Raw genomic sequence first — 24,473 nt, forward strand, 5'->3', positions numbered from 1 at the left:
ATGTTCGCAGCTTATCCAGCAGCAAGCAAGGCAGAAAGCTGCTGTATTCTAAAGGTTTTCAGTTCAGTCTGACAGTTAATTAATGTTTGTGCTATTGCTCCTTTCTATGTGCCTCACAAAGGGTGGCTCCGCCCCCACTCCTCACACAGAGCAAAGGGTGGCTCCGCCCCCACTCCTCACACACAGAGCAAAGGGTGGCTCCGCCCCCACTCCTCACACACAGAGCAAAGGGTGGCTCCGCCCCCACTCCTCACACACAGAGCAAAGGGTGGCTCCGCCCCCACTCCACACACAGAGAGCAAAGGGTGGCTCCGCCCCCACTCCACACACAGAGCAAAGGGTGGCTCCGCCCCCACTCCTCACACAGAGCAAAGGGTGGCTCCGCCCCCACTCCACACAGAGCAAAGGGTGGCTCCGCCCCCACTCCACACACAGAGCAAAGGAGAGGCTCAGGTGAACAAGTTGACTAGTTATGTTACTGTAAGTGAAATAAAAGTGCAACAAAATTAATTTATTAAGGGACAAACGTCGACCGCAACATTTAGAAAATCTGATCAAAACATGGCTGAATCTACCGACAGTGGTGAGGAAAAAATTGGAAGCTTTGCTGCTGATCATGGTAGTCGTCCTGGCAGAGCAGCAGCTCGCCTGCTGGTACAGCTGCACCGCTGCACTCAGCGCTGTAAACAAAATCTGAATATCAATCAGTTACTGTTGTTGTTTACAAACTGAGAGATAATTTTTGTTTAGTTTATCCTAATATTTGAAGGCAAACTGTGGCTGCATGCTGACATACAAATCTATGAAACTCATTTTGTTTAAACTGCATGGCGTCAAAATTAACAATCAAACATTTTTCTGTATTTTGTCATATCCAGTCTGGTATTTTGACCATCATCAACTTGTCTTTTTTTGGAGCCAGAGGTGACCATATTTGGTCAAACTGGGGAGGAGCGAGGGTGGATGCGATTTCAAACCATAGAATAACATCTACTTGACTATACTTCAGTTAATCAAACCAGACACTCCCTGGATGGATGGACAGATGGATACGTAGAAGGATAGATTATATGGATGGATGGATACATAGAAGGATAAATTATATGGATGGATGGATACATAGAAGGATAAATTATATGGATGGATGGATACATAGAAGGATAGATTATATGTATGATTGGATACATAGAAGGATAAATGATATGGATGGATGGATACATAGAAGGATAGAGTATATGGATGGATGGATGGATACATAGAAGGATAAACTATATTTATGAAAAGATACATAGAAGGATAGATTATATTTATGAATGGATACATAGAAGGATATATTATATGTATGGATGGATACATAGAAGGATAGATTATATTTATGAATAGATACATAGAAGGATAGATTATATGGATGGATGGATACATAGAAGGATATATTATATGTATGGATGGATACATAGAAGGATAGATTATATTTATGAATAGATACATAGAAGGATAGATTATATTTATGAATAGATACATAGAAGGATAGATTATATTTATGAATGGATACATAGAAGGATATATTATATGTATTGATGAATACATAGAAGGATAGATTATATTTATGAATAGATACATAGAAGGATAGATTATATTTATGAATGGATACATATAAGGACAGATTATATTTATGAATGGATACATATAAGGATAGATTATATTTATGAATGGATACATAGAAGGATAGATTATATGTATGGATGGATACATAGAAGGATAGATTATATGTATGAATGGATACATATAAAGATAGATTATATGTATGAATGGATACATAGAAAGATATATTATATGTATGAATGGATACGTAGGAGGATAGATTATATTTATGGATGGATACGTGGAAGGATAGATTATATGTATGGATGGATACGTGGAAGGATAGATTATATGTATGAATGGATACATAGAAGGATAGATTATATGTATGAATGGATACATAGAAAGATATATTATATGTATGAATGGATACGTAGGAGGATAGATTATATGTATGAATGGATACATAGAAGGATAGATTATATGTATGAATGGAAACATAGAAAGATATATTATATGTATGAATGGATACGTAGGAGGATAGATTATATGTATGAATGGATACATAGAAGGATAGATTATATGTATGAATGGAAACATAGAAGGATAGATTATATGTATGAATGGATACATAGAAAGATATATTATATGTATGAATGGATACATAGAAAGATATATTATATGTATGAATGGATACGTAGGAGGATAGATTATATGTATGAATGGATACATAGAAGGATAGATTATATGTATGGATGGATACATAGAAGGATAGATTATATGTATGGATGGATACATAGAAGGATAGATTATATGTATGAATGGATACATAGAAGGATAGATTATATGTATGAATGGATACATAGAAGGATAGATTATATGTATGAATGGATACATAGAAAGATAGATTATATTTATGGATGGATACATAGAAGGATAGATTATATGTATGGATGGATACATAGAAGGATAGATTATATGTATGAATGGATACATAGAAGGATAGATTATATGTATGAATGGATACATAGAAGGATAGATTATATGTATGAATGGATACATAGAAAGATAGATTATATTTATGGATGGATACATAGAAGGATAGATTATATGTATGGATGGATACATAGAAGGATAGATTATATTTATGAATAGATACATAGAAAGATATATTATATGTATGAATGGATACGTAGGAGGATAGATTATATGTATGAATGGATACATAGAAGGATAGATTATATGTATGAATGGATACATAGAAGGATAGATTATATGTATGGATGGATACATAGAAAGATAGATTATATGTATGAATGGATACATAGAAAGATAGATTATATGTATGAATGGATACATAGAAGGATAGATTATATGTATGAATGGATACATAGAAAGATAGATTATATGTATGAATGGATACATAGAAGGATAGATTATATGTATGAATGGATACATAGAAAGATAGATTATATGTATGAATGGATACATAGAAGGATAGATTATATGTATGAATGGATACATAGAAAGATATATGTCTGAATGGATACGTAGGAGGATAGATTATATGTATGAATGGATACATAGAAAGATATATGTCTGAATGGATACGTAGGAGGATAGATTATATGTATGAATGGATACATAGAAGAATAGATTATATGTATGATTGGATACATAGAAGGATAGATTATATGTATGAATGGATACATAGAAAGATATATTATATGTATGAATGGATACGTAGAAAGATAGATTATATGTATGAATGGATACATAGAAAGATATATTATATGTATGAATGGATACGTAGGAGGATAGATTATATTTATGGATGGATACATAGAAGGATAGATTATATGTATGAATGGAAACATAGAAAGATAGATTATATGTATGAATGGATACATAGAAGGATAGATTATATGTATGAATGGATACGTAGGAGGATAGATTATATTTATGGATGGATACGTGGAAGGATAGATTATATGTATGGATGGATACGTGGAAGGATAGATTATATGTATGAATGGATACATAGGAGGATAGATTATATGTATGAATTGATACATAGATGGAAATATTGTATGTATGAACGGATACGTAGGAGGATATATTATATATATGAATGGATACATAGGAGGATAGATTATATGTATGAATGGATACATAGATGGAAAGATGTTATGGATGGATGGATAGAAATATCAGTGAATTACCTCAATTTTATCTTCTCTGTCTTCACAGATGGGAATTCTCTTCCTCTTTTGCCCTCTGGTTCTCTGTGAAACACAAACATTTCTCTTTTAAGTAGCAGTAGAATCATGACTTAAACTCAGTTTTCATTTGAATGGGTCTAAACCTCTGATCAGGTGAAGGGTGCAACTTTACACCTTCAGAGCTTTAGTTGGATTTACTCTCTAAAATCTCTGAAGACAAAGTCCAGATAACAGAATTTCTGGGTTGGTGCAAATAGAGATCTAGGTTGCCCACAATTAAGACAAGGCACTCACAACGATAAGCTTTACAGGCCCGACCCTACCTTCTGGTGGGTGGAGCCAAAGGTAGCTTGAGGTGAAGATCTGCTGTTCAGCTACCATTTAGCCCTTAATTTTATAATTGGCGAAATCTACGGTACTCAATTCATTCTTTATCAAAAAGTAGGTTGGCCCTCTCTTTTCAACAGTTCTTTGTGTAAATAGGGCTACTGGAGAGTTGGATGACACCACACCTGCACACGGTAGCAGCTAGTGCTGCAGGTCCCAAGAATCAACACCCATCAGGAAAATACTGATTTTAGGTTCTTGCACAACAAACATTAAATAAATTGTACTTTGAAGCTTGATACTTTGCTTCCAAAGGGTGAATTCAGAAATCTAGACAAAACCCGGACTGATTTTAGTTCTGATTGTTTAGGACTTGTTTGACTTAAATTACAATCGTATTATATAACTTTTATTACTTTCTACATAATTTCATCATGATCATACTGTACAGTTTTAAATTGTTAGTTCTATACACCTATGTACTGGGGTATCTCTTGAAAATGATATCTCACTCTCAATTGGACTTACTCTTCCCAAATAAATAAAGGTTTATTCAATTAATAAAATAATAAATGATACATGATGGATTAACACACTTTGATTGAAACTTTGGTCTTTCACCACAAAAAAATACTTCTTTACATTAGAAATAAATAACTTGATACATCTACATCATGGCTGAAACATAAACGTGCAATGTGTATAAATTAAGCCCAGTCTTGTGGCACTATTTTGAATGTCAAGAGTCAATAATGAGTCACATCCTGTCAGTCTGCCCTCAGTCCAAATCTCACAATGTTTGGTGTAGTTCTTGACCTGCGATGAGTCAGTAGTTAGCTTTTTAATATCTGCTAATTGCATTGCTGTGGATGGACAAAAGAAATGTTGATTGACTAGAATTTAAATTAAAGTGTGCTAAGCTCTGTTTTTATCAAGACCATAGTGGCAAGAAAACTACCACAGTAAAACCATATTTACATGCCATTTGGTAAGTATTTTTTTTTTGTACAGTCTGTTGTTTTTAGCAACACTAAAAAAACCTGTTTTGAATTGTCCAAACAAGGTGAGTATGCCTGGTTAGTACACCACTGATGTTATACATTTAGTACACTTAAAGTGCGTCGGTATTATAGAGCTAAATGACGCACTAATTGAGCTAGTCACATACAGCTATTCTAACTGGTCCGAACAGTGTATCAACAAACAGCTGACTTAAAATATGAACAGTCAGTAACATTATACAGAGGTGTACCAGGGAGGAAAATCAGCCCTGGATTTATCAGCTGGGACCGGACTCTCTCGTGTGCACCCAGAATGAGAGCACAAAGAGACTGCCAGTAAAGAGACGGACAGGGTCGGTAAAACTGGATGGTCCGATCCCAGAGTGCCGCTGCATTGGTGCCGCAGTGTGACCGATGGCCAGCACACCACTGATGTTATACATTTAGTCTCCTTACTAACATAGTCACTGAAGGAACAAGCACCTGTTTACTCATCTATCTAAAAAAAATTCAGTATAAAACTTCATTGCTTTGCTGTCTCCAGCTGTGGAAAGCAACACTAATGTTAACTCTTGTTTTACAAAGAGTTTCATCCATCATTGTGTTTACTGCTCCATTCATCACAACAAGAAATTAAAATACATGGCTTCTTCCTCTCAAGTGAGACTGAGAGCAGGCTGGGTGCTCCAGTGATTCGCTATCCTGTCTTGAGGTCCAAAGTGGGATTATGAGATGGGACGGGCCTCAGGCTGTTAGCTACCCTCATTTGATGTGTCTGTAGCACAGGACATAGACATCTTTGACATGACGTTAATGATGCCGTGGTGCATTTGTGAACCCTTTAAATGTCCTATATTTCTAGATGAAGAGAACCCATTTAAACTAATGAGACAAACATATGATGCCTGGTCATTTATGCATCGCTGACAATTATCAAATATTCTAATCTGATGGGAAAAAGTGAACCTTTGCTTTCAGTATTTGTGTGACCCCCTTGTGCAACACAACTAAAACTGTCGATCAGTCTTGTACATCACATTGGAGCAATTTTAGCTGATTCCTGCAACCTAACAGCTTCAACTCTGGGATGTTTGGGGTTCCTCACTGAATGGATCACTTTAGATCCTTCCAACCATATCTGTTGGATTACAGTCAAGACTTCGGTGTGGTCTTTCCAAAACATTAACTTTATTCTTCTTGAACCGCTCTTTGCTAAAATAACTTGTGTGCTTAGCGTCTTTGACTTGCTGCCTGACCCACTCTCTCTTGAGATTCAGTTCACCGACAGATGTCTCGATATTTTCCTTTAGAAGGGCAGCAATGTTCTTTTGTAGAGCAGTGGCTTTCTCCTTGCAACCCTGCCGTGCAAACTATTGTTCACGGCATTTCATTATACATTCTACAAATCTGTGTTGTGAAGCAGAGACTTAGATGGATCGCTGTTCTTCAAGGTGTCCGCTCACACCTGATTGTCATTCCACTGACTGAAAACACCACACTGTAATTTTACCTTTAAATGAATTAATACTAATCCTTGAGGTTCAAATACTTTTGTCACTGCCACTGTTTCTTATTTGTTTATCTTGTTTTAGGATGTGTGAAACTTTCATAATGACAAAAGGTCATATTTATGCAGAAATATAAAGTTCTAAAGGGAAGACATTTAAGCACCTCAGTATTTCTTCACATTCTGTGGACAATTTTTGCTAATTTTTAAATGTTTTAAACTAAAAACCGTATTCATGGTACAGGTTGGATTTTTTTTTTTTTAACTGCAATGGAGCTATGGAACAATGTTTTTCAAGTGGATCTCTGTTGTGGTTTTAGTGTTATGCACTGACATGCATGTGGGTGATGTGATTCTGCTATTTGTTTCATGATATTTCACTGATCAACAGATGATGGCAGTAATGTGCCAACAATCATGTCAACGTGTCAGCCAAGGCAGAGAATAAGACAACTTCTACCAAGCAGAGATGCAGAGAGGAGTCTACGTATTCAACACATATATTCACATATATGTGCTTCGGTTAGAAACACTGAATGTAGACATAGCTTTTGTTGTTTACATGGAGGACACCCTAGAATTCTCAGACAAACAAATATCACAATCAGCCTCTTGCGTATAATCCATGAGATCCCACGTTAGAGCACAGTTTTGGTTTTGTCATATGCTGTTCCTGCTCTCCTTACTGGTTGACAGAAGAGCAGGGTTCTCTCGGGGAAAGATGTCACTTTTTTTCCCCCCTGCACCGACGACAGTTTAACAACATGTTAAGTTATGGACATTTAACTGTCAGATATTTTGTTTAAATTAGAAGTCAGGTATTAATATTCTGCTAAAAAGTGGCATAACTGAACCAACTATAGATAGCTGCATCATCGCTTTACATCCTGAAATATATAATAATTAGCAGAAGGAAAAAGCTGAGTAAAATGTTGTTCGTAAGAAATGTGATTGAACAACTGATTGTGAGGCAGCTGAGTGCATCGATTCAGTGCGTCTATGTTTCCTCACCACTTATCTCTTCATTACAACCTGAGCCACAGCTCCACCGCTAACCACTTACTGCTCATCATGCTGTGGCACTAAATATGAGTGCTGAATATGGGAGGACACCAATGACGTTCTTTCTATGCAGGACTTAACAGCAGTTGATGGGCAGAGGGCAAGATTTACCTCCACTAGACAGGTCTTCTGAAGGCTTTCTCTTTATAGGAGGCTTGTAAAAGGCACAAAGTACAGTATGAAAGAAACTTCTAATCAAACATCGTCTTGGTGCGAGCGAGCGAGTGTCTGAGCTACTGGGGAGAGTTTAAAAGGGGAAGAAAAATCGACAACATATTTAAACAGATTGTGAAAACAATTCCATCTGTCGCTTTTGGCTCATCGCTACTCAGCAGATGGAGCACTTATCATTAAGAATGCTAACTGCTAGTAAGCTGCCAATTGGCTCCCTCAGACCTCCGTTTCTCCTGTGACTGCAGCACCAAACAAAAGGCCTGACATTATTTAAAAATTTCTGCATTAAAGTAGTGTCTGTTAAAGTATTGTATTGGGCCAGCGAGAACAGAGTGCAGTGAAGTCGCTGGATCAGCTGAAAAATGCTCAGCCACACAGCACAGCTAATCTCAGGCTCTGCTCAGGTGAGGAAATTAAAACTGCGGGCAGTTTATAAATCCCAGGCAAAATCAATCTTTTAATTAAGTACATCAGTGCATCTTTAACAAGCATGAACCATTTCACACTGGATTAGAGAAATTAACAGAGCATAGGAACTGATAGTAACTAGATATATTAACTTAATTATCATAATTTTTTAGCTGATTAATGACATATGTTCATATAGGGGTATTTTAATGTTAGCACTGTGGTGAGTTGTCCATGTCCCCTTTATCACCACCTTAACTTAGCCTCTCCAGGCCCTTGACATTTCTCCCTAATTTGCCTTAAGAGTAGAACATGGCTGTAACATGCATCAAATTAATACATCGGGCCAGTAAAACTATTCACTCCCTTTTACTATTCTGCATATTTTTCTTCACCAATTCAACTACTCTGGAAGACATTAGGACTTTTCCACAGGATGAAATAACCCTACATAGGAAGGAGAAAACGAGCCGACACTGGTTTAGATAAAGACAGTATATCGACTGCATTTACATTGTCTGGAAGAATTGGTAATTTTTCTGTTCTTGTTGGGACAAACAATTGTAAAATGTCACCCCAAAGTCTGGACTGGATTAAGGCCTGGACTTGAACGGTCACTAACATTAATATTGTTATCTTCTATAACAGCAGGGTTCTGGGTTTCAGATCCTTATTATTAAGTCTTTATTAGAATATTGAAGGTATGTTCTGTCAGTTTCAAAAACATGATTTTGTCTTTATAGCAGACAGCTGCTGTAAATGATTTCCAGCATGTTTGATGTCAGGAAGTCTGAAACCTTTGATCTTTTCCACTCTCTCAGTTTATTAAAAGGTTTATAGCTATGACGGAGTTTTAGAGGCACATTGGAAAAAAGAAAATTAAGAGGAGGGAGAGTTTGTATTTCGACAATAAATGGAAATGTGGTGAAAAAGTGGAAATGTTGAGAATTAACACTGAAAATTTAATTTGAGTATAAAGTCAAAATGTTGAGAAACAAAGGAAGCGTGGTCCTGGCTCCACACCATCCAGACCAAACAACTGGATCAATTGTCCTATTGAGTCTTGTGATATGCTACCACATATCTACTTGTATTGCGCACAGGTAAAACTATTAATACCTTTGAATCTGGCCATTAAAACCAACTCTTAAGTACATTTGCAGTGCATCTACACAAAGCATCTTGTCGAATAATGTGCAAAGCAAGGATTTAGATTTATTCTCAGAAGTTTGACATTACTCTTGAAATGTGACTGTATTCTTAACATTTCAACTTTATTTTCAACTTTTTCCTTGAGAGCAACATTTTAAGAAAATGTGTTATTTTTCTGAATCTATTTTTGAGGGAAGCCACACAGGGATCGCGACAACTTCAACAGAGCAGATCAGCCGGGCAGAAAGTCAGAATGAAGAGAATCTGGTCAGTTATTTCAAAATAAAACACCCACGTGCAGACTCACAACACATCACTACATCACCATCGACCCCTGTCTTCCAGGAGAAGAAATGCGGTGCTGCACCAGGCTCTCTATGTGAAGGAGGATTCATGGTTTTAATGAATAAAACACAGCAAGCTGTATTAACTTTGTCTGTTGGCTGCAGCACAAAGAAGACAATAACACCAATAAACACAATATGGATAAAAAAGAAAGTGACGATCCTGTCCCAGGGGAAGATGCAGGGAAGACTCCACTGGTAGTGCATGTTTTGAAATACCAGCTCAGCATCTGTGCATTTCTGATTTCGGGACTCAACTGCTTTGACTCCCATTGACCCACATTTACAAAGTTGTTGGCTCATCTTGCAAGTTACCTAAAAGTAATAATTCCGCAACAGCTAACCATACCCAGTACTTATCATCTTCAAGCTAATTTTCCTTCAACTTGCATTTCTCCATTTGCTACCTTCTTCTCTTTTCTGTTAGTGGTGTGTATGCGCGACCCAGCGCACGTAATACGGTGACGTCAGTGCAAGAAGTAACATGTGAATCCACAAAAATCAGTAACGTTCTGAAAACTAATTATAAATACACAGAGTAATAGAGTTAGATCGAATGAAGTATAGACACGTCTCGAACTCAGCAGCTTGCGATAAAAGACCCCTAACGATTACAAAGGAAGCCTTTTAAGACATTTTGTGATTGTACATTTTTTAAATAAAAAGTAATACCTATTTGATCAAATTTAATACTAGACTTTTTATGGTTTTATGGGAACCAAGTTTTCACGCAAAAAAAACAATACAACTGTCTGCAGTGTTCCACACAATCAATGTGGTAAGAAGATGATACACTGTATCTAAAACAAATAAATGAATTGTGACAAAGTCTCAGTGAATCTCACTCATCTAATTAAATCAATTTGTTCATTATTAATTATTTTAAAGCACAGAGATCTCAAACAGGAAAAACACATCTACTAATAGGAAAAGTATAAAACTAAATAATAGTCTCAGCTTTATGTGATTTATCAAATAAACATTTTACAGTCTCGGAGGATTCAGCGACACTACATGTGTCCTCAGTGGTAACTAAGCCTCCTTCTGCATAACCAGGGGTTTGTTTACATGTTTATTGCATTGTTCAAATGTGACATGCTGTTTGTTATTCTGATACCCTGATATCATTAATAAGAAATGCTTTGTCAGGATTACCTATGCTATTGCAAATAAACACATTCAGTTAATTTGTGCATTGATTAATTCATCATGGAGGGATAAATAAAACCTGCTAAATAGTGAGAACTAGTCGGCCTTTAAGTGAACCACACTGGAGTGTCTGTGTGTTCACTGTCCTGTCTGAAAAGGGGTATTTAACATGGTCTCTACCTTCAGTTGAGCTGTGTTAAATCAGACCAGCTGTGTTATGGAGCATTAATTTTACAGCCGTGACATTATGTACATGCTAAATAAAGAGTTGGGCTCACAGGTTGACTTTAAAAGGTTTTTCTCCAGCAGACACAAGCCACTGCACCCATGAATAACAGCGACAGGAGCTTCATCAAGGTGGCGGGGAGCTGAGGTGGGCCTTTTGTCCAAAGGTAAATGTGTGTTCACACACACACACACACACACACACACACACACACACACACACACACACACACACACACACACACACACACACACACAGTAGCCTTGGAGGCCAGCAGGAGGTCGATTAGCCAGTCCTGATAAATTGAAACATGGCTTTAGAGAAGTGCCAGCTCCTGGGTGCCCTGGTAAAAGCATTAAAAATGCAAAGCAGGGTCCTTTTAGCGGCTGCCATTGCATGCCTTGCATTTGAAGATAAATGCTGCACTGAAGTGCCTCGCCCGAGTGGCTGTGGCTGCGAGTAAAATCAGAAGGCTGCTTAATCCCTGAGAGCTCCAGCAGGGTTCTCGGCACATGTCTGGGCCCAGGGTTTCCAAGCCTGAACAGAAAGCACATTAACCCAGACTGCCACTGTGCTCCAACACTCCATTATTTCCAAGACAGATAGAGTGCAGAATGCGGAGAGACCCTCATCCTTTCCTTTGTTCATTTCTTTATTTGTAACAGACCCTGCAGTCAGTCCTATTGGCTCTGCTGTGAGTATCCATCCCACCGGCACAGGAGCAAAACTCCCAGAAGTCCCAGGTGAGAGGCACCGGGTCACATATTGACAGAGGAAAAACAAAAGGGAAGTGTAAGACACCTCGGCACTCCCTCCACCAGCAAGCTGTCAGATATCAATCTGGAGTGTTTCCTGAGGGAGCAGACAAGCAGCTCTGTATCGCAGGATCAGAGCATGGCCGGCTCAGATAAGTTGGATCCAGTGAGGGGTGGAGAGATGGTTTTCTCCTCTCACAGCTCCACGTACTGTACTGGCACTTTTTATGGCTAAAGACAAAAAGTCGTACGGAAAAAGCCACAAGAGTTACAACACTGACACTGTAGGATGGTGTGAATGGTAGACAGAGTAAAATAAAAACCTCTGAAGAGGTGGAAGCTGGACTCCGAGGTCAAGGTCTATCTGTGAGCTCTATGGAAGAAGACCCAGGAGAACTACACCGTTAAATGAAAAACGGACTGGAATTTGCTGAAATGCATATTGAAAAGCCCCGATGCTTCTGGTAGAACGTCCTTCAGACAGATCAGACAAAACGGGAGATTTTTAGCAACGCACATGAGTTCTGTGTTCACGTACAAAAGGATGAAGATATCAAAGGAAAGAACAGCATACCTGCTGTGGAACATGGAGGAGGCTAGCTTCTGTTTCAGGCTGCTTTGCTGCATCTGACACAGGGAGTCTTGAATCTGTGCAGATCGATGAAATCTGAAGACTATCAAGGAACTCTGCAGCCAAACGTGCTGCCCAGTGTCACAAAGTTCTGTCTCAGTCACAGTTCATTGGTCCTCCAACAGGATCTGGAGCCAAAACACACAGCTGAAAGCAGCCAGAACAGATCAGAACCAAACATTGGACTGTTCTGATGTGGCCTTCTATGAGTCCTGATCTGAATCCTATCAAACATCTAAAGAGATGAAACATGCAGTCTGGAGAAGGACGCCTTCAAACCTGAGACAGCTGGAGCAGTTTGTTCTGGAAGAGTGGACCGAAGAACTGCTGACAGGAGACACGCAGGTCTCACAGAAGGACACGCAGGTCTCACAGAGAAACACAGGTGAGACACACAGGTCTCACAGAGAGAGACACAGGTCTCACAGAGAGACACGCAGGTGTCACAGAGAGACACGCAGGTGTCACAGATACACGCAGGTCTCACAGAGGGACACGCAGGTCTCACAGAGGGACACGCAGGTCTCACAGAGAAACACAGGTCTCACAGAGAGACACGCAGGTCTCACAGAGAAACACAGGTGAGACACAGGTCTCACAGAGAGACACACAGGTCTCACAGAGAAACACAGGTCTCACAGAGAGACACACAGGTCTCACAGAGAAACACAGGTGACACACAGGTCTCACAGAGAGACACACAAGTCATCTGTTTGCAGCCTCTAACAATATTAGATTAGGAGTCCCATCAATTTTGTCATCAATCAAAAAGCAGTTGGATTTGAATTAAACATGGAATAAACAATAAAAGATGCTCATCACTTTTGCCAGTCTCAAGTTACATCAAAGACAATTTTAGGTGTCTTCTTTTTTCGTAAATGGGTACCAACGAATTAAACCATGAATTATTTCAAATTTTATGATAAAAATCAAAAATAGACATAACACTAGTTGGGTGAAAAGAAACTGGTACTGATAAATTGGCATTTGATCTCTGGATACAATTGACAATAAAAAACATGAAACTACAACTGCTACACACAGTAAGTCTATTGAGATAGTTGAGCTAAATTTGTCCTGTCTAATCTGATGTTTGTATTCAATGTTGTCTATGATCAGCACCATAACTTTTTAAATATAGCAAGGACAACTGAGGGTTGAGAGACGGAACCAGAAACGGAATGAACGAAATGTGGAGACGATAAAATCGCCTCTCCATCCAACTAACATTAGGGCTCATTGGCCTCTTTAAATATTCATGTTTGATGCTTAAGAGCTGAAATAAAGTTTCTCTATTTCCAAAAGCTGTTTGGTTAGTGTGACATAATGATGTTGTAACTTGATTTAGTTGTGTATATTTGTTGGTGATGAAAAGGTGAAGAAAGTGATGTCAGTGGGCTCCATCAGAAATGCTGTCTGATGTCTCTGCTGATGGACAGCTTGATGTTTTCAACCACTTCTGTTACTTTGCATTTTCTCACTTCTCGCCTCTTCTTGAAAAACTGGGAAAATATTGACTTGTTTTGATTAAACAAGTCTTAAATTAGCTTCAGCTAAACAACTGGATATATTTACACAGACAAAGCACTGTGGATTTATCTGAGAGACTGAGATGCAGGCTGAGGTTTAGTAGTCTGGCTTTTTGAGTTTTATTAGGTTCCTATATATTTCTATGGGGCTATTTTTTCAAATAATTATAGAACAACTAGAGTTCCTGTCGAGATAATTTAAACCTTAAGGTAAAGACAATGTAAAGTTAAATACTTGACAATGATTTTAAAACTTCCTATTTGTTTCACTTCCTTGCCACCAGGCTCTTTCCCTCCGGTTCTCCTCGCTTTCCTTTGTTCAAATGAAGCGATACAACAAAAGGATAACAACTACTTTTTGGTTCAAGTTAAAAACAATTTTTTTTTTTTTTTTTTTTCAGTTTAAAGGGTTAGTTACATCCCGCCTCAGTTCCACCCAGAGCAGAGCTCCATCTGTTTGTGTTCTTTCACAGACTTTTGTATGCAGTCACACTGCCTTGCGTAACGAATGTTGATTTTGTACTCAGGGGAACGAGCTATCACCTTGTGCAACTTTGTGATAACCTTAAGAAGAGCGTGAGACTAATGAGAAGTCAAGTTAATTATTTGGAATCAATACAGATCTATCAATTAGCCAATGGTGACATCAATTGCACTCTTATTAGGATGGAGAAGGAGGAGGGCGTACAAACATTTCATTAATCTTGGCTGTAACGTGAGCTGTTTTTCATTCCTTTCTACTGATCACATTTTACATTTCCAATGTGTCACTACACACCGTGCCTCTCACTTGATGTTTCTTGGGCTCTGGCGACATCTCCTGTGGGATGAATTTGATTGGTCCTTTGATCTGCCTCCTGGACCTCTTAGTGCCATCAGGTAACGTCTCCATGGCGATATCGGCTTCATCGCTGCTGGCCTGGTCACACTCGGAGCATTGCCTGAGGAGAAGAACGAGAACTTGTCTCACTGAGTTGTAATGATTTTACCACTCAAGTCTTTCCTGTAATAAACGGGCTTTCACGGCTCATTCTGATCAAAAGCTAAAAAACAGAAATTTCATATGCCAATATGCCTTTCTGTTACTGAGGGGTTTTTGAACTTTTTAGACCAGCGGTCTCCAACCAGTAGATTGCGACCTACCCGGTGATCAAAGGAGCTCTCAAAGGAAAAAGGTTGGAGACCCCCGCTTTGGACTGTCCTTAAAAATACATACACATGTTCCGCTAATTACTTTCCGATTCAAGTTCAGTACTCTAGACACGGGCATAAAGATGGTAGAAATCTTCTCATCTGGTTTCAAAAATTGGACTCAGTCCATCAAACAATGATTATTTATGATAAATAGATTGACGAGGGTGGATAACAAAGGTGTTGAGGGTCCGATCCTGGGGGGACAAATTCACGGTGCACAACTCCATGAATGTCAAAGCATTTCTGAAGCACTTCTCTGTCACACTCTGTTGCAGAGTTAGACATTACATTTGATATGTATTTCTGCCCTCTGATGTCGCAGATGCACCTGAACCAGAGGTCACAAGAACATGTTCAACTCAGGGGCTGTTGTTGATCAAGCAAAGAAACTTGGAATATTTACTCACAGGCTGGTGCACGTCATGCAGCAACAATCAATCGCAATCTTAAGAACTGCAGCAAGAGAAAAGTTGTGACACCTGTGTGAGAGTTTCAATGAAAAAGGAGCACTCTAACCTTTATTAGCAGAAAATGTATCACATGCCCGTTGAATGAGCCGGCATCCCAGTGGTACCTAATAAAATGGACACCGAGTGTATAACATTCAACGTTCAACCTTTCAGTTAGCAGCAGTATACTGGTACTGATGGTGGACCAATCAAAACAGGGAATGGATAGAGCCTTCCAATCAGCTTCTCTGTTTGTTGTGACAAACAGCTCAGTAGTCTGTTTTCCCAGCGGTCTTTTGTACCGCCACAACTCTGTAATTAACTCAGACTTTGCATGCGCTCACTTTTATCATTTAAATGGTTCCTAATTTTCAGCCAATAAACCAAAAGAGCTCCATGCTCATTTAATTCAGAATCTAAATGAATTACTCCAGTCAGACTGCTTGTGTTACACACATACAAGCATGTCCTGTATGGGAACACCAGCTGCATCTCTTCATTTCTTTCATTCAGAAGAGTAAGAGCAAAGATTCCTCCTCTTTCTTCAAACAGTGGAGGAAAAGAATATCTTGGAACGATCACATGTGGAGAGACAGATGCATTAAATCTCCTCTCCAGATAAGGAACTGCAGTGGTTGAGAAAAGAGACTGTAACATTTCCACCAGCTCTGCATCTGTCATGTAGTAATCCTCATGCCTCTGACTGTCCACAAATGTCAGGACTAATATGAAGAAACTAACTCTGGATCCTAATGTCTTTCTGCTCCTACAAAACACAGAGTGAATATAAAAAGTGTCCACATTCCCATGATGAAAATGTCTCATGATGTACTATAGACTAGGCTTGTCAAAAGTATCTTTTCTTAAAGCATCAACTCTGTATCCGTGGAACAATGGACAACCATTATGTCACAGATTTGACCATACAGTACTGAAACCTTGACAAAACCATCCAATTGGTGGAGCTTATTGTTCATTCATGTTGATGCTGATTAACACAGAGGACACTATTAAAAGAAAAGTCAAATATGAAAGGAGGAGGGGAGGAGGAGAGGAGAGGAGAACTCGGAAGACAAAGGTTGTTGATTCTGTTATTCAAAACTGAAAAGATCTGACCTGCGTCACTAAAAGGCAACACTAGACACGCGTCCAAAATGCACAAGGATGTTGTTCTGTTTATTGTGGTTGAGATGTGACGACACGAGTCTGACAAATCACAAGTGAGAGCAGCTTCTGCAACGCAGGTAGAGAACGAACAAAAGCAACAAAGACAAAAAAAAAAAGAAGAAAAAACCCAGGGCAACAGTTGTTTGTTCAGTTAAAGGTGCACCACAATGAATTATTGAAAAGCATTAAATGTTTTTGATACATGAATGGATAGTTTGATTACTGACTTCTGTACAAATAGGAACTATTTTTCTCAGGACTTATTTAAGAAAATGTACCTTCTACCGAGCTTCATGTTGGCTGCACACACTGATGTTCAGTGGACAACTAGCTACATTCATTGAAGCGTTACTTGTTTATTGTCAAAGCAGATTGTTTCAACAAACTTAATAAAGTTGGTTACTCCATTAGTAACACAAAAATTAAGAGTGTATTGTGATAAATCATGTTTGGTCCAAATTACTACAGAAAGATGATTGGTATGAGTATGTCAGGGGTCTCTGACAGAAGATAAAGGAGCTCTCGGAGGAACAAGGTTGGAGACCACTGGTGTACGTAGAAAGCAGGAAACATGAATTTATGTAGCAGGCTTTTTCATTTAGAAACAGGCTGCACATTGTCTTTACCGTCATTGCTGTCCTCCTGTTGTGCAGCATGGTGGGAGCTAGCAGACAGTCAGGCCTGACAGAGCACCATATTGATACGCTCGTGTTCCTTCTGAGGAAGCTTGTTCTCTTCAACCCCTCACTAACGGCTCCCCATCACAGCCTGCTTATGCTTCTGTTACCTCCAGCTTACGCCAGTTTTCTGCCTACGAATGGCGAATGGCATTTTAAGCAAAAATACTATTCGAATAGTCTGAGAACAAAGCTAGGCTCTGATCTGCTTCACTTTCACATGACTGCGCGTAGCTGTGGTAGACAGATGATCTGCACCTCAGTTTTATGTATTTTTTGAGGGAGTTCCACACAGAACTTTGAGTTGTAGTCGCACGTTCTCCTTTTCGTACTGTAGCATCTAATCTCACAGTGTCACACACGTTTTACTAAAACCTGGCAGGAACGTCTTCTTTTTCTTCTTCTTTTGTTGCTTAATGGCATTTGGCAAATCACTTTTAGGTGCATTTCCTCCACCCTCTGGCGTATTAACGCATTACTCTTAGGCGCCACTAAAAGCAAGGAAATGTGTGCCCATGTACACACTTGACCCCTTACTTCCCACCCCTGTATCTCCATGTGTCTTACCAATAGCTGTTCTTGGTCTTCTTGGGCATTCGTGTCAGAGGTGGCTCCAGGCATCCCAGGTGGTAGTAGAGCTTGCAGGTGTCACAAAGCACCAGCAGATGTTGGTCCTGGTTTTTCTTACAGATGCCACAACTACAGAAATACATCATGTAAAAATGGGTGGAAAAGGCCACATGTGAGGACTTCTAGTCATGACTTTGAAACTCTAGCAGGAACTACAGAATTAAAGACAATTATAACAGCGAGCGGCAATTTGGGGGTTCAAGCCCTTTTCACCCTACAGAAGGAGCAGCGAGCACCTTTTACAAACTTGGTTCAACATAAAAAAAAAAAAATCTTAATGACTGGACTAAGGTTTTAATTCACGGCACAAATTGCACCATTGTCATTGGCGAAAGAAATTTCAAAATAGTTTTACACACATGGTTTACTTTGTTATGAAACATATCACAGGTTTTTAATGATTGGACAAACTATTTTAGCTTCATAGTCTGATTTGTATTAAGCCACATTCATTTGTTTGCATTCGTAGTGCTCTCTAGTTGTTGAATGAAATTGATTGGACAAATCGTTCCAGTTATAGACAATTATTGGTCAATATCTTGAAAACTACATAAGAAATCAACAAGCTTTATACAACTTTTATTAAGCTTGGTCCAATGATGATCTACAGATAATTTGGTGGTGATGTAGGAAAAGTGTGTTTTCCAAAAAACTCAAATTGGCAAAAAATCCACCATTGTAGACCACAATGGTCCAGGAGGGTTTTTGGCAGACAAACTGAGCTGGACCTGTGTGTCAAATTTCAAGTCAATCAGACTTAAGATGTGAGGGGCATCACCATTCAAAAATGGAAATTCTGACCCTTAATTATAGCATCACCATCTGGCTGGTTGGGGTCATCTTTCTTCAGAGACACATGCGCAACATTTCCTGTTACTGTGGTAAGTTTCATGTTTCTCAGTCATTATATCTCACAGCAATTTGAGCCACAGCAGAAGACAAAGTATTATGATGAACCACTACAAAAACAAAATCCAACGCCCTGTTCCAAACTCATCCCCAAATGGTTTAAAAACAATGATGGACATATGCAGTGAAGCACGTTGTTTCTGCCTCTGGCATTTGGTAGTATTTTTTTTTTTTTTTTAAAAAAAGCTCTTTTGTCATTTAACCTTATATTTGAATCCTATCTTTTCTTGCCCTGGCATCTCTCAAGACACCGTGTGTTCACCTGTAGAGGATTGCTGGCAGGCTGGATGACTTCCCTTGGGTTCCTCCTTCCTTCTTGCTAGGCTTCCTCTCTTTCGGGGCTTTCAGAACAGCTGGAGTGTTAAGTTTCTACCAAAACAAACAAGAACAGCTTTAACAGTCATGAACATCACATTTTCCTTCCAAAAACAGAGGTACTGTTGCTGTGTAACAGCATGGTCTACGTCTAATTGCAAGAACGTTTCCTTTGATAAAAAAGTGCTTCTAACTGGAGCGGTCCATGGTTGGGTTTATGGAATAATGAAGACACTGTTTCTGCAGACAGGTTGCTGTTGAACTTTAAAATGTCCTTTCACAACATAGCGAGCACAGCAAACCAGTAAACAACTCTGAGAACATGCCATTTCAGGTCCTTTAGCCTTCCCTTTGTTCATGGAGGCCTATTTTTGTTGGTACATGGGTAGCCAGTCATTAATGAGTCATGCAGGCCTCACCAATGCCATTTTCATTGCACATGAAAGCTGTGGTAGTGGTTACAAGGAGCCGTTACCGTAATGTTTTTCAGGACAAATTTCTAAATTGGTTTATTCAGAGGTCAAATTATTTGTTAACTCAACTTCACCCCAACTGTAGAGCTGCACCAACATCCTCCACGCTGCTCAACATTTTTCTGTTGCCATGGTTCAGAGATGTAGCTGTATCGTTTGTTTTTAATACAAGTCATTACATTTTACTAACTCTTGATTGGCACATATATATATGACCTTTATTTAACCAGGTAAAATCAATTGAGAACCAATTCTCATTTACAATGATGACCTAAATGATATAAAAAACACACAGGGACACAAAGATGGCATTCACAATCTGTTCTCCACTACTCACACTCTGCTACTAATACTTAACTTGGGTTATGATCATTGAATATTTCTCAAACTGGCTAAAATAACTGCCTATGACCGGAGCCAAAGTAAGAGCTCAGCAATATATTGATATCATATCAATATCATGAAACAGAACTAGAAATCCTTTTAGGTTTTGAATATCATTATGTTGTGATAAGGTATAAGTGTGGTCTTTTTGATAGTTTCAAAGGATGAATTACAGTAAAGTTGTCATTGTTGCTATATTGTAGCAGTCAAAGTATTTAGGTTAGGTAGTTACTTTATTAATGCACAAGGGGAATTTTTTTTTCGCTACAGCAGCATACAGGAAGCAATAAGATAATAATAGAATAATAGAAAAGCAATAAAATAGCAGTGAAAAATATTAAATATAAAATGCACAGTATATACAGTACAGTATATATCTATATATATTATATACAAACAACCAAGAAACACAGACAACAGTGTTATTGTTGTGTGATGGATTTTGCCAGAGGTGAGTTATTGTACAGTCTTATTGCGGTCGGCAGGAATGATCTCCTGTATCAGGAATGATCTCCTGTATCAGGAATGATCTCCTGTATCTGGAATGATCTCCTGTATCAGGAATGATCTCCTGTATCTGGAATGATCTCCTGTATCTGGAATGATCTCCTGTATCAGGAATGATCTCCTGTATCTGGAATGATCTCCTGTATCAGGAATGATCTCCTGTATATGTCCTTGTGACAGCGGAGCTGGAGGAGTATTTTGGAGAAAGTGCTCCGCTGTCCCTGCAGCAGGTGGTGGAGAGGGTGGTCAGGATTATCCAATATGGATAATAGTTTATTCAGCGTCCTCCTCTCCACCACCTTTTCCAGGCTGTCCAGTTTGTAGCCGATGATGGAGCCGGCCTTCTTAACCAGTTTGTTAAGTCTGTTGGTGTCTCCAGCTCCAATGCTGCTCCCCCAGCAGACTACTAGAAGTACAGTTCACTGGCCACAACAGATGGTAGAACATCTCCAACATCTTGCTGCACACATTGAAGGATCGAAGTTTCCTCAAGAAAAAGAGTCGACTCATCCCCTTCTTGTAGACGGCATTGAAGTTGGTCTTCCAGTTCAGTCTGTTGTCATGGAGACACCAGGTACTTGTACTCCTCCACCATGTCCACCTCCTCTCCCAGAACTCTCAGCGGTTGTGGAGCCGTCGTCTTCCTCCTGAAGTCGACCACCATCTCTCTGGTCTTGGCCACGTTCAGGAGCAGATGATTTCTTCCCGCCCACTCCACAAAGTCCTCCACTACTGCTGTGTACTCGTCCTCCCGTCCATCCCTTATACACCCGACCACTGCAGAGTCATCAGAGAACTTCTGCAGATGGCAGGACTCTGAGTTGTACTGGAAGTCAGTGGTGTAGAAGGTGAACAGGAAGGAGACAGAACAGTTCCCTGAGGCGCTCCAGTACCACTGACCACCGCATCAGACAGCACACTGCCCAGACGGACAAACTGTGGTCTGCCTGTCAGGTAGTCAGTGATCCAGGAGACGGTGGACGTGTCCACCCCCTCCACCTCCCCTCCACCTGCAGCTTCCCACTCAGCAGCAGTGGTTGGATGGTGTTGAATGTACTGGAGAAATCAAAGAAAGTGATTCTCACAGAGTCACCGGTTCCATCCAGGTGAGACTGAGCTCGTTGCAGCAGGTAGATGATGTCATCGTCCACTCCCACATGAGGCTGGTACGCAAATTGCAGAGGGTCCAGTGAAGATTTCACCAGCGGCCTGAGGTGTGCCAAGACCAGCCTCTCCAGCACCTTCATCACATGAGATGTGAGGGCAACCGGTCGGTAGTCGTTGAGGCCGGATGGAGTCGTCTTCTTAGGGACTGGAACCAGGCAGGACGTCTTCCACAGCACCGGGACCTCCTCCTGCTTCAGGCTCAGGTTGAAGAGGTGTTGTAGGACCTCAGCCAGCTGGACGGCGCAGGTCTTCAGGACCCCGGGGCTGATGCTGTCAGGTCCTGCAGCCTTGCGCTGGTGGAGTCTCTCCAGCTGTCTCCTAACCTGGCCAGTCGTCACAGAGGGGGAGGGGGGGGGGGGGGGGTCATGGTGTCGATGGAGGAAGAGCCCTTTGAGATTGAGGGCTCTATGCAGCTCACCAGGGGGGGCAGAGGGGGAGGCAGCAGAGGTGTTTGGGAGGTGTAAGGTGTGGAGGAGACAGATGAGGGTGGTGAACTAAACCTGTTGAAGAAACAGTTTAGCTCATTGGACCTCTCCAGGTTCCCCCTGGTTGTTCCTCTCCAGGTTCCCCCTGGTTGTTCATCTCCAGGTTCCCCCTGGTTGTTCCTCTCCAGGTTCCCCCTGGTTGTTCCTCTCCAGATTCCCCCTGGTTGTTCCTCTCCAGGTTCCCCCTGGTTGTTCTTCTCCAGGTTCCCCTTGGTTGTTCCTCTCCAGGTTCCCCCTGATTGTTCCTCTCCAGGTTCCCCCTGGTTGTCTCTCTCTCCCCTTGAACCCCATAATCTCCTTCATACTGGTCCACACCTCCCTCACGTTGTTCTGCTGGAGTTTGGCCTCCAGCTTCCTCCTGTAGGAGTCCTTGCACTCTCTCATCTTCTCCTTCAGGTTGTGCTGAACTCTCCTGAGCTCCTCCCTGTCCCCAGACCTGAAAGCTGCTTTCTTCTGATTAAGAAGCACCTTCAGGTCCCTGGTGATCCACGGCTTGTTGTTGGGGAAGCAGTGTACAGTCCGGGATGGGACGGTGGTGTGTTCACAGAATTTGATGTATTCATCAAACTGTGACATTTGATTTGCAGTAGGTGATATTATTGGACAGTTTGAGAGAAAATTTGATGTAATAATAATAATAATTGAATAATAATTCTGTATTGGCTGCCTTTTTTTTCATTTTAGAAATAAAAAGAGTCTATGACAGTTTTTCAAGTGTTTTGTTTGTTCAAAACAGGTTTAGTTGTTGAAGGATTAAACTAGTTGAACAGTCTGTCTCAAAGCGAACTTGTAGACTGCTGTAGCTGACATCAGTTGATATAAAGCAACAAAGAGTGAAGTGACAGTTTACTGACATGTGCTCTGTGTTGCCTGACAGTTTGGACTGTCTAAATAATGTTCGTCAAAGCGCTGCTGTAAACGATCTCTAACAGCGAGCTGTTAGTAAAGTTAAGACGAAAACTTGCTGTATGTGGCAGGAGGAACGCAACAGCAGAGAGCCGGTTTATTCACTCTTGCATCTCAGGTGCAGCACTGCCATGCAGGTTAATTAGAAAACTTATCTTGTAGGGACCGAGTCTGTCACTAAACAGACAAGGTTCTCCCTGAGGAAGCTCTAATCTGAGCACACTCGCTCTGCCTGCAGTGCCGAGGGAGCGTCCCCACAGGGAGACCTGATAGATGGGGAGACAGGTGACCAACGCACAAGGGCCTGCTGAGGCTATCTCCTCAACCTGGACCAGTCTGCCAGTGTCCCACCACCACAAAACGTCTCCACTGCTGGTATGGAGCAGTTTCAACATTGTTAACATGCTTTATCAGACAGATGAAGAAGTTTAAAGGTGCAGATTATAAATGGTGAGTAGGAGCCGTAAGGTAAACAGACGGGATTTAAGCTGTCTGGCTTTCTGCACGACTGCTGCATCGAGAGGGAAAACTCATCGAAAGATTACAATGTTGGAGCCAACAGGGCACTTTCTGTGGCAGACAACATTTACATCCTATTGAATACAGTAAAATAATAAATATCAAGCAGAGGAACAATATATAACTTGAAAACAGCTCCTTCATGACATTATTGGCGAGTAAAGGTTGTGTGCTTCAGCTGTAACATGAATTCATAGATGTTGTCATCTTTGGGCCTTAAAGCCTCTGATATCTGAGGCTTTGATCTAATAACAGACTCTGGGATACAACCGCTTCCATGGCTTTCACAGGATACATGTCAGAATCCAGTAATAATGACAGCTACTCCACAAACTCTGTATGCAACTAAATCGGCTGTACAGCTCAATTCCATTTTACCGACAGGTAACATGAGAACCGATCCTTCGGCCATAAGTTGAAGCCAAAAGTCGGAAAACGTGATGGTACTTTTCTATCAGGTAGAATAGATCTTGTAGGTATCTGTAGGTGTACGGAGACTTTTTGTGTTGGAGTCAGATTATCAGGGAAAGTTACAGACCAATAGCCAGAATGCAAACAGAACATTTGGAAAGAAAAAAACTCAAACTTATCGAAGCAACTCAACGGCAGACACCTTCATCTGT

The 24,473-nt window shown here is 40.2% G+C and overlaps 1 protein-coding gene across 4 annotated transcripts in view; it reads right to left on the reverse strand.

Moving 5' to 3' along the window:
* Positions 1-24,473, reverse strand: part of phf14 (PHD finger protein 14) — a 106,937-nt gene that overhangs the window by 49,315 nt on the left and 33,149 nt on the right. For 3 of the 4 annotated variants that reach the window (XM_069175895.1, XM_069175893.1, XM_069175896.1), the window contains exons 12-15: positions 19,357-19,463; positions 18,123-18,254; positions 14,847-15,009; positions 3,804-3,866 (exon numbers count right to left, since the gene is read on the reverse strand). In XM_069175895.1, coding sequence (XP_069031996.1) covers positions 3,804-3,866; positions 14,847-15,009; positions 18,123-18,254; positions 19,357-19,463 — 465 coding nt within the window. The remainder of the gene's footprint in view (positions 1-3,803; positions 3,867-14,846; positions 15,010-18,122; positions 18,255-19,356; positions 19,464-24,473) is intronic. The other variant, XM_069175894.1, reaches the window with a different exon arrangement.

The sequence above is a fragment of the Embiotoca jacksoni genome, unplaced genomic scaffold, assembly GCF_022577435.1.
Source record: "Embiotoca jacksoni isolate LCO1_2020_lvr unplaced genomic scaffold, fEmbJac1.0.p SCAF_7, whole genome shotgun sequence".
Lineage (NCBI taxonomy): Eukaryota > Metazoa > Chordata > Actinopteri > Embiotocidae > Embiotoca > Embiotoca jacksoni.